The 12,041-nt window shown below is 45.1% G+C and overlaps 1 protein-coding gene across 2 annotated transcripts in view; it reads right to left on the reverse strand.

Moving 5' to 3' along the window:
* Nucleotides 1–6,946, reverse strand: part of C6H14orf132 (chromosome 6 C14orf132 homolog) — a 40,712-nt gene extending 33,766 nt beyond the window's left edge. Inside the window, exon 1 of one of the 2 annotated variants that reach the window (XM_063160016.1) lies at nt 6,858–6,946. In XM_063160016.1, the coding sequence (XP_063016086.1) occupies nt 6,858–6,884 (27 nt within the window). In that variant the 5' untranslated portion in view covers nt 6,885–6,946. Of the gene's footprint in view, nt 1–6,854 lie in introns of both variants that reach the window. The other variant, XM_063160015.1, reaches the window with a different exon arrangement.
* Nucleotides 6,947–12,041: the final 5,095 nt, after the last annotated feature.

Genomic DNA, 12,041 nt, shown 5'->3' on the forward strand with positions numbered 1-12,041 from the left:
ATTCTCATCATGTCTCCCAAGAGAATCATTGCTCAGTGTAGGACAGGGTTGGGTTCCACTGTTCCATAAAAAACAGGCACCTCACCAAGCAATTGGCATGAATGCAGGGCTGTTTGTCTTCATTCCCCTTACCTGCCATCTCTAGCTATTCTCTGTGTACAACAGGTCCCCAGCTACTGCTGCAATAAAGAGTTGGGAAATCCTTTATGTCTGTAAAACATGTAAATGTCTTTGCTATTATATTACAACCTTCCTTTCCACATTCAACAAAGATGGAAGTATGTGACATCTGCTCTGTGAAGTTTTTAGCATATAACTGCTGAAAACCATGTAAATTATTTCAAAAAATATTACATGTGTCACAGAATTACTCTCACAGTTAATGGGCACATGAAACACAAATAAATTATTTCCAGTTTCTTCTAACCCTTGTTAGGTGCACAAACACGTGTGCCACATCCTCCTTTCCCTTCCCCATCACCCACCTCCTACCACATCCTCCTCTTCTGACATGTAAGAGCTCCTATGAGAAATTAATCATGCTATTAATTGAGGAAAGCACAGTCACTCCCAAAACACTTAGTCTCAGGCTTCCCTGAATTAATAACATGACCAACAGTAGGTTTTCTCTTGCTCTCCTAGGATATTTTTCTATGAATTGCAAAGCATTCTCTCTCCATCAGTGCCAGGCTCTAAGATGCCTCATTTTCAGCAAGTGGACAGTCCTGCTGATGTTACTGGAACAATATACACGTGTTCCAAGTGCAGTAAATGTTTAAGTGTTTTGCTGGATTGGAATCACTGCTTTTAACATCTTTTGACAGCAATTACAAGCAGAATCCTGGAACAACAGCCTCCTCCAAAGTGCAGTATCAACACTTTATAAAAACAGTACGCCCAAATCTCCAATGAATTTTCAAAAGCTTTGCTGGAACAGAAATTTCTACTATACAAGACTTGGAAATGTAGTCTGCAGTGTTACTGCAGTGATAAGAAAAGTGAAGGGATTCCTCTTGATCCCCACACTAATAAAAATCTAATGCAATTGTGCCAAGCAGCCAGCAGAAAGAAAATTATTCTCACCTCAACTGTTGGCAACATCCTGGATGAGGGCACTGATTTCTACACACAAACCAGGATTTGGGCAACATCTGGATTATACAGCTGGACCCTCTGGCTATGCTATACCACAGCAAGACATCAGGACTTAAGATTGAACCAAAGCATCTGGGAACTCCTTAGTTAAACTCATATCTGCTGCTTTGATTCTATTTATTATAAGTCAGGACATTCTGGAAGAATCAAAGAATGCCAGAGAAAATTACTTTAACCTTTGGAAGAAAGTGGAGCTGGTAGAGCAATGGTCAGTGCCCTATTATGCAGATAAGTGAGCACTGAACTGGTTATATAAAAGAATGACTACAAGCTCCTAGCTAACATTATTAATGTTTAATGATATAGATCAAAGAGGTTTTGTCTTAGGTCTTAGACTATAATCAAGGCAGCTTTTGGCAAGGAGTTGTTCATGCATCTTTTAATCCCAACTCTCCATTGGTTTGGCAAAGAGGTTGCTTTTTGGTGATCCCACTTTTTACAGAAAAAAAACCAGTCCTAAGCAAATGCCCCAAACCAGTAATGTCAAAGCTCCCAAATGGCCACCATTCAGCACTGTCAAAGACAGACTCCCCAAGTGCAAGCATGGCTGAAAGGTCTGTCTGTCTTTCTCTGGAGCTTTCTTGGCAGCAGAGAATGGACACACAGACACCTGCAGCTCACGTTGAGCAAGCAGCCTGGATTCTGTTTTGAGCTGGTGGGAATAACCTACCCAAACCACAAATCTAAACTCTCTCTTTTTTAATACCTTCAGATTACCTTGCTGTATGAAAGAGTACAAGCTAATAAAGGCTCTCAACCCCTGAGAGGGAGAATAGATAAAGAAATAGTGGGAAAACAAATGCAGTTATTATCCTGCACTCTGGTTCCTCTGTGCTGATACAGCAGATTACAGCAGATCCTAATTGTGCATCCTCTAACATCCAGAAATCTCATTAGAAAGGAATTAAGGGATACTGGACCTCTGTCTGGGATTTCTGGAAATGCAGCAGCTCTGTTCAGGTGGCTGGGTGTCCAAGGATGGCAAGCACACCCTCTGTGCACACACTGGCCTTGCAGCACGCACATGGGCTGTCCTTGTCAGCTGGAAAATGTGAGTTTAAAGCTGGTGAAGGGTCTGGAGCACAAGTCTGATAAGGACTGGCTGAGGGAGCTGGGAATGTTGGGCCTGAAGAAAAAGGAGGCTTGGGGGAACCCCACTGCTCTCTGTATCCACCTGGAACAAGATTATAGCCAGGTGGAGGTTGGCCTCTTCCTCCAAGCAACAAGTGACATGGCAAATTTGAAACAGCCTCAGGCTGGGCCAGGGGAGGTTTAGATTGGATGTTAGGAAACATTTCTTCATGCACAGTGTTGCTACGTGTTGGAACAGGCTACCCAGGGAAGTGGTTGAGTCACCACCCCTGGAGGTAGTTAATAAATGTGCAGATGTGGCAGTTAAGGACATGGTGTAGTGGTGGACTTGGCAGTGCTATATTAATGGCTGAAACAGATCTTAAAAATCTTTAAGTGACATAATGACAATGATGTTATGATTCCATAAGTCAAAATGAAAGGATATTTTAAATCAAAGCTTGCAAAATCTTCTATTATAGTATTTTCTCAGTAAATAACTTGCATGAAATTATTGACCCTACAGGAACTGAGTTCATCCTGTGTATTCCAGGGCTTTTCAGAAGTTATAGAGATCTTAATAATGTATCCTTCATGTGGAAGCAGAGATTGCTATCCTCCCAATAGGGAACTATATGGTTTCTTCAAGATGGTTTCTTCAATGACCACCTCCCTGTTGTGGGGAAGGTGACCTGGATCACTGTCAATGCAATGAAAGGCTTCAAGTGACTTGAATGATCACTGACCAGACCTGAAATCCTAGAAGGGTAATAGAGAGCACAAAAGCAATGAAATTATCTTTATTTTATAATGGTTTTGCTTTCTGTACCAAACTTGCTCATTTGTTTCTCTAGCTCTTGAAGCATGGTATCACTTTTCATGTTTAAAACAAACCTCTATTACTCCAACTGAAGTGAAATATTATAAAAATACAACTTCTAATTATTAAACTATACACAAAGAATTCAACTTCTACTTCAAATCCTCACAACCTGTTTACAAAGAGGTTTTGAACATGGAGAATCATCAACTATATATTATTTACTCAAAAAAAATCCACAGAAATACCCATACTCCCAAGGCTCTTGCTACCTTTTCCCTGTTCTAAACATAAAAGAAGAAAAGACAATTTATCTGACAATTAAAATTATATTTTTACTGTAGGGAGACATACCCAACCATAAAAACACTGCAAATTAAGGAAATACAGACTTAATTTTCAATATGAAACAGAAAATACAGGAAACACTTCAGGAAAATTAAATTGCAAACATATATCTTGAAAAATGTATCAGTAACATTATGGCTGCAGGTGCTGCCCAACTCATATCAATTTGGACCATACTGAAGAGCATGACATCACTTTTTATTTCTCTGTCTTCCTTCCCATTTTTTTCCCACTGAAAGCTTCTGTTTTTTTTCAGGTGGAAGACATTTCAACCCTGCTCCCATTAACATTTTTTCCTCAGCTGGCTGTTAAATCAATATTAATTGTAGTCTGTCAGAAGCAGGGAGGGGGGCAGCTCACCCCTGGGCAACCCCCTAACCCCTGACACAAGCAGGGAGTGCTCTTAGCCTGGATACAGCACTCAGCACCTCCCAAAACCAGGCTTTTGTGCTGCAAGCAAAAGTCTCTACCTATGAGAAGTGGCTATTTCTGAGGTTACCTAGACTACAAGAGCGCTCTCAAATCACTGAACAACACAGAAATGAGGCTGTCACACAGCTCAGCAGTGGCTGAACATCTCTGGCACAGCATCCTGAGATGTACAGCATTACTTTAACTAAAACAGGGATTTAAAATGGAAACCCAGTGCTAACAGGCTTTGACTAGGTGTGATCCTGCTCATTAGCACAAGGGACCTTAAACCAAAGCCAATTAGAGCACCAGCAGAACAGAGGACACCCAAGCCTGCTCAGTCAACTACTGACTGGAGACGAACACACTGATGCAAAAGGGCTCATTTAACAACAGATTTAATAGTTACAATCAAAAGCTGTTCTTCATGGCAGAGCTAATAAATACAATATAGCTGAGGTGCTCAGCTGGTTGCTCAAGCTGCACTTAGGAGGAGGTCAGATTTTAACTGTTCATAACACTCTGAGGCTGCCAGTGGTGACCAGACTTACACTCTGTATTTACATCAGAGGGGCTCTGACATACAGGTCATTAATGCTGCCTCTCAGGACATCCAGCAAAGCCAACTTGGGTCCTCAATGAGCAGTGCAAAGGTGTGAAAACACACAAAAGCAATTTATAGGAACACAAATACTCTTCAGTATCCTGTAAAAAGAAACTAACTTGAGAGGTAACCATTGCTTGTAAGCCTTTAAGCATCTCAGTTTAGGTATTACCTACTTTTCTACAAAATATTAATGTGTGTGGTATTCATCAGGTAAAATGTGATACCTGCTGCAGGTAGATGATAATGAGAGTGATAGCAGAGTATCTTTAAAAGTGATTATGAGCAGGAAGCACAAGCCAATAATTCTCTTGTATTCTCACTCATTTGTTATTGAAGATATCTCACTGGACCACACCACCAGAGATGCTACAGAAATGATTCAAACAAAAAAACCAAAAAGATAAAGCAGTGAAAAGAAAGTTGAAGAAAAGCAGTATCTAAATAAAAATTAAAGGAGTGTCACACTGGGGGTTAAATGTCACTATGGTGACAGGAATGGAAAGGGCTGACAGTTCAGAAAGGCACGAGAGGCCTGTGATGGGGAGTAACAGGGGTAAGTGCAGCCTCTGCTGTACACAGGGACCTAAGAACTGGGTTCATTTCCTTCAGTAGAAAAGGAGCCCAGGAAATCCTCTCCTACAGCTCATCAAAGGTTAATAATTTCACAAATACCCCCTGGAGGAATATCCCACATGCCCTGTGCAGACCCAATGAGCTCTATGGCCCTACTGGGAGAGATGTGACAGCCCTGACTGGTTCCCACCATCCTCACCACCCAAAGGGCTTTGAGGCACACAGCTCCAAGGTATTCCAGCCTTTCTTCCTGAGGTGTATTGCCTTGTCTTCACCTCACACTGAAACAACAACTGTCAATTCACACTTCTTGTGACAAAGGAAAACAACAAATTAACCCAAAGGATCAGGGAGAAAAGCACGTTGCAGTAATAACCTCAGGAAGTGTAAGACACATTTGCACTGGAAACTGTTGAGAGAAGCAAAGCAACAGTGCTTTGTGACTCTTGCAACACACAGAATTAGCACAGAAGTTATGTAGAATATGGGATAATGAAAAAGGGAGAGTATAAAAAAGAGAATGGGCAGCACTTTGGCACACTCCACTCTGATTATGGGTAAAACCTGCTGCTGTGCTGCACCTCTGCTTCTGTGCTGCGGGGGCATTCCCCTTCAGCTCAGGGCTTAGGGAACAAAGGATGGACACAGGGAGCTCACTGACTCTGCTGAGAAGGACCATAGGAAAATGATCTGACACCTGCAAAATTTCTTTTGAATACTCCAGTTAACAGGAAGATCTTATATCAATAGAAATTATGCTTTCCTCCCCACTGTGGTTTTCCTTAAAAAAATTCTTAGAAATACATCCAAAGGGAAGAGATGCTTGGACAGTCAACTGCTACCTTCAGAAAGGCAGAGCCTGACATCCCCTCAGAAGTGGACTTTAGGAAGGGAACAAGACAAAACAGCCACTGCATTAATGAAACAGAACAACAGCTCTGGGATTAAATTTGGCTTCCAGCTGAAGTCAGCACTAAGGCAGCAACAGTGCAGAAAGGCTTTCCTGGCCCCTACTCCACCTCTAAATGGTGGGTGATGTTTTCTGGCAAAATCACAAATTATTGGATCCAAATTATTCTTGAAAAAGGCCAATTACACTTAGGTACCCACATGAACAGAAGAATATATCTTGGAAAACGTAATGGATGGTCAGTGAGTGTGGCTTTGTCTCAAGCACAGCACTTTCTGTTAAAAACCCAATTCACCGGGATTCACCATGATGATTTTTGGCTTTGGGTGGCTTATAGCCAATACATACTTCTCTGTATATTAAACATGAGTACACTGAACACCAACACCCACAATCGTGCCTCGAGCTGGAATCAGAAGTAAGCTGCAATTTAAAAAATTTGTTCATGAGAACAGAGGAGTATTTCTATACACGCCAAGCCAGATTCTATATGCGTAGACAACTACTTAAAAAAACCCAAAAAAACCAAAAAAACAAACAAACAGAAAACCACAGCTGCACATACAGTCGCAGTACGGAATGGGGAAAAAGAACCGAGAAATCGCATCTTCGATTTCCATTCACAGCCGGTCTGGGAGGATGGAGAGATGGTTCCCCGCCTCGCCCAGCCCGGAGGCGGGCGGGGAGCGGTAGCCGGGCCGGGCCCGCTGCCGGCCGCTAACAGGTGCTGCGCCCCGAGCTGCGCGGCCAACTTCTGCTCAGCAGCGCCAAACCGCCTCATTTTTTCCCTTTTTTCCTGAACCCTTCCCCAAGACGCGAGGCCGCTCAGGTTTACACCCTCGCCACGCAACTTCGGAGTAGAGGGGACCGGAGCGGAAAGCAGAGGAGGGGATGCGCGCCCGCCGCCCCCGCCCGGGCTCCCGCCCTGCCCCGCCCCGTCCCGTGCCACCGTCGCGCACCACCTGCGCGGCCATAAAGGAGAGGTCCATGGTGCTGCTGCTGGAGCTGCTGGCGGAGCTGGCGGAGGTGCTGAGGCTGCCGCTGCCGCTGCTGCTGCTGCCGGGGGCGGGCGGGGCGCGGGGGCGCGGCGCGGGCACCGCCTCCCCCAGCAGCGGCGGGCGCGGCCGCGGCAGCGGAGCCGACACCGGTACCAGTTCCAGCTCCGGCGGCTCCCGGCACGGCCCGGCCCGGCCCGGCGCGGCTGGCGGGCGGCTCGGCAGGGGGCGGGGGCGGCGGCGATCCGGCCCCCGCGCTGGGCTGGGCTCGGCCCGCCCCCGCGGCGGGGGGAGGCCGGGGCGGCTCCGCCTGCCCGCCCGGCGGCACCTGTGGGGCGGCCCCGCTCCCCCTCAGGGCGGCAGCGACCGTGGGGCGGCCCCGCTCCCCCTCACGGCGGCAGCGCCCGTGCGGCGGCCCCGCTCCCCCTGACCGCCGGCAGCGCCTATGGGGCGGCCCGCTGCCCTTCACGGCCGGCGGCACCCGTGGGGCGGCCCCGCTCCCCCCACGGCCCGGCAGGAGCCCCCTCGGCCCCGGGGCTGTTTGCCTGCGCGGAACGGCTCCGCAGCCCGAGCCTGGGTGCGCGGGCACGGCCGCGGGGCCCGGGGCTGGCTCCCGCCGCTCGGAGCCGATGGCGGGCCGGTGCTCGGGAGCGAAGCGAGGGGCGAGTAAAGCAGCGAGGGCAGATGCGGCTCTGGCGGCGTGTGCCGCTCCTCTGCATCACTCGCGCCTCTGGGGATGCACACCTGGCGGCCACACTGCCAATCCATCCAACTAACCCTGCCCAGCTTGCCGATCTATCAGCCTGGTTTTAAAATACTGGGCTTCCCTCTCTCACCACGGCTAAAAAGAGCTCCCGACAGCTCAATCTTACGCCTTTTCATGGCTGAGCTGTTGGAACTTCATATTCAGCTTCCCTCCTCCTTGTTCCCAGAACTTACAGTTCAACAATGCACAATAAACATATTTTGTCCCTTTTCTTATGCTTTTCTCTGTTCCTCACAGACACTGTTATCACTTTTAGCATGAAAAATTCAGTGTATTCCTTCACTGGTTGTTTCTGAAAAACCTTTGACACCAACACAAAAAGCAGGATAATAAAAATGTGCATCCTAATGCATTAAAAGCTTTTTTGTGTGTGTGGGTTTTTTTTATTTTTTAACATTTTGACATGTACATGTTAGTTTCATCGCCTAGGCTGAAATCTTTGACCATGTTTTTACTACTTCAGCCTGTTGTCCGGGTCTGAACCAGGGCTGATGAGAAAACGAGTGTATGCCACCATCAGAAGTACACGGAAAATCAGCTTTGCAATGGGATTTTAAAGTCTGGAAGAAAAAATAGACCCTGCTTCACCATGTGTGCTGTGAGCTCCATGCTATTTTGCCTACTGTTGCGCTGCTGCAGCAGGAGGTGATGGAAAGAAAATCAGCTGTTTTAAATCAGTCCTTTACTTCAGCGACTATTAATGTTTCTGCCAAAAATGCTTTTATGTCAAGAGGCCCATTAAGTAAACAAGTAAAATCCCAAAGAGGCAATGTAATTTTAAGATTTTTTAATTCAGTTGTGTAAATAATGAAATTGTCTCTTTGTAGAGTCTCTCCAAAGTTTTGAAAGGATATTGATGTGTGTGTCAGGAGCCATAAATTAACTTCAAAACAGTGTTAATCTTTCATCATCCAAATAAATTTTAAATGTAAGATGGGTAAACATCTCCTTGTTGCAAACATGGCCTGGTCAGTCACAGCATCTGCAGCAACAGAGAATAATAAAATATTTCATGAGAATAAAAGCATACTTAAAGTTTCAAAATCACACTGACTTCTACACTCATTTAATTCTATAGAGGATGAGAATTGTAGAACAACAAAACTGGAAAGAACCTCAGGAAATATTTAGTCCATTCATCTGCTTAAAATGCAACCAGTGACCCTCCAAACAGGGTGTTTCTCTTTACCCAATCTCTTCTTTAAAGAATCTAAAGAGGAATGTTCTATTCCCTACCAGGCAGTGCACAGATTTATTCCACTGACCATTCTGTAAGGTTTTGTCAAACAGGGACACAAAGAAGAAATTATTTTCTTTGGAACAACACCTTGCCATCTGAGACCTGCTCTTTGTCTTTTTCTTTTACCAGTCTTATGGTATTTTGGCCTTTCCTTGAAAGTACTCAGGGAAGATTTCTAATGGTACCAAGATTTGCCAGTCAGGTTTCCAAATATTTTACTGTTATGTTCAACAAGTTTAAGAAATTAACACTAATTCATATTTCTTAAGCCTGACAAAGGAAATAAAAAAAATCACTGTTCAATTTTCACTTTTGGTTTTCCTCTGGTTTATTGGCATATTTGTGAAACAGCATGGTTTGTACTGTTTAAGATACAAATAACTTCTGAGGAACACCAAATTATTTGTGTTTTTGGAATCATAAACCATTAATGTTCAAAAGACCTCTAAGATCGTCCAATTGTTAACCTGACACTGCCCTGTTCACCACGAAATCATATCTTAGGTGCCACATCCAGATGCCTTTTGAACAATTCCAGGGATGATAATTTCACCAGTTCCCTGGGCAGACTCTTCCACTGCCTGACCACCCTTTCAGTGAAAAAAATTTTCCTAATATGCAATCAAAACCTCCTGTATTGCAGCTTGAGGCCACTTTCTCATGTCCTATTACTTGCTACTTGGGAGCAGAGACCGACCCCCAGTCCATTAAAACCTCCTTTCAGGCAGTTGTAGGGTACAATAAAGTCCTCCCTGAGGCTCCTTTTTCTCCAGGACAAACAGGTCCAGCTCCTTCAGCTGCTCCTCATTAGGAGCTCCAGACCCTTCTCCAGCTCTGTTGCCCTTCTCCAGACTCATTCCACTGAGCACAGCACTCCAGGTGTGGCCTCACCAGTGCTGACAATCATGGGGACAATCCCTGCCCTGGTCCTGCTGGCCACACCATTGCTGGCACAGGCCAGGATGGCATTGGCCTTCTTGGCCACCTGGGCACAGCTGGGTCGTGTTCAGCTGCTGTCAGAGGGCACCCACAGCTCCTTTTCCACTGTGCAGTTTCCCAGACATTGCCCCCCAGCCTGCCCAGACCCATCTGAAGAATTTTCCCACCCTCTGTAGATCCCACCCAGCTTGGTGTCATCTGCAAACTGCCTGAGGTGCCATCAATCCCCTCATCATATCATTGATAAAGATGGTGAACAGGACTGGCCCCGACACTGAGCCCTGGGGAACACCACTGGTGACCAGCCACCAGCTGGATGTAGCTCCATTTGCCACCACTCTTCAAGCTTTTAACTATGATACTGCAAAATACAAAGCTTTGTTTCTTCATCTTCCCCCAAAATACATTTTTGGGGGATATAAATTTGTGTGGATATAATTTTTTGATATAAATTTTGGATATAAATTGCTTTATCATAGCTCTGTAAGTTCTGTAAAATAAATATTTTGGATGTGCTTCTGTCTTTCAGTAATGATAATGCAGAGCTTGAATGAGATCTGCCAGCTGTCCTGCCCACCTTGTGTCTGGCTTTATCATCAAAATATCTAGACCACTTAAAAAGATTATGTCACAATTTGCTATTTCTGTGGACAAACATTGTAGCATCCAGCTAAAAATGCAGACATGATTGTATAACATGATTCTTAAAAACAAGCAAAGATGCTCTTTAATTAGCATTAAAGCTGTTTGCTAAAAAGACCACATTTTTCAGTACAGTGGAACACAACTCAATTAGAGAATAGTTTGGTTTGTCAGTTTTCCTGGGGCATAGTAGGAAATCCTTTCTTGCACTGCATGTGCACATAAGCTCTGCCTTTGCTTCACAAAACAGACCTAACAAAATATGACAATTGAGTCTTGCTGCCAAAAAGGATTTTAAATGGGTTTGTATCTGTACAGCCCCACTTACCATATGCTGTATTTAGATACCCTAGGCAATGCAGTACCAATTTTTAGCTTTGCATCCTGATATCACATTTAAATCTTACATCTATGCAAAGGGAGACTAAGTTCCCCTTTTAAAGAGAGAAGGTAATATTGGTTTCTTGCTGCATTTTAATACAGTTTAATGCTATTTCCTCTGAGTCCCAATTTAAGCCTACTGTTGCCTCATTGCAGCATGTTGCAATCACAAGGCAATTAATTCCCTTAATGAAGAATCAGAATGTTGTTATCCATTCTTAGGACAGAGTTCGTTCTCTGTGATGGACTCTTGCTGCTCAGCACATCATAAAGGGGGCAAAGGATGCTGAATTTTGCACATGAAGTCTGGCTGGACTGAATCACCAAAAGGGAATTCACTCAGAATCTTCCCTTTTCCCTTCCCTTCCCTTCCCTTCCCTTCCCTTCCCTTCCCTTCCCTTCCCTTCCCTTCCCTTCCCTTCCCTTCCCTTCCCTTCCCTTCCCTTCCCTTCCCTTCCCTTCCCTTCCCTTCCCTTCCCTTCCCTTCCCTTCCCTTCCCTTCCCTTCCCTTCCCTTCCCTTCCCTTCCTCCTTTCCATTCAGGAGCTGAATGTGGATTTTGTCTTTCAACAGAAAATGTTGACACCAGGAAATTAACGCAGTACAGCCCTTAAATTTCAAGCAGCCAATTTCCCTTCATGGAATGCAAATGCCCCATCTTGCTTCCTGGGTCCCCTGGGCAGCATTGGGACAGTTACTCAGGGAGTCACTGTCAAACTGGGAATGGAGGTGTTTTGAACTGGTCATTAATAACAAGTAAAATCAGATGTGTGCTTAAATATTCCTTTACAAAGCTCAAGTGCTTGAAGCCATGTTGCAGACTGATGCTTCCTCTAGCTCCAGGTCCACTATCCCCTCTTTAGAATATGTCAGAAGGGTCTCACTGTTTAAAAGGATAAACCCAGAAGAGGGAAACTTTGGTTCTGTGGCCTGCCAACCCCAAGATGAACCAAGCAGGTCCTGGTTTGCTGGGTGCATGTCTTCTACACAAGTCTGGCATTGGGAAGCAGATCTGCTCCTCAAACCACATTGGAGGCAGATGTCTCTGTAGAAGGACATGTAAGTCACTGCAGAAGAGAGAAAGAGCTTGGGGGATTCTGCCTGTACCCAGTGTTCCAGGCACCCCTGTGCAAGCAAAGCAGTCTGATAAAGAACTGGAAGGAGAGTTGGTTTTCATGTTAGGT

The sequence above is a fragment of the Melospiza melodia genome, chromosome 6 (assembly GCF_035770615.1).
Source record: "Melospiza melodia melodia isolate bMelMel2 chromosome 6, bMelMel2.pri, whole genome shotgun sequence".
Taxonomy (NCBI): domain Eukaryota; kingdom Metazoa; phylum Chordata; class Aves; order Passeriformes; family Passerellidae; genus Melospiza; species Melospiza melodia.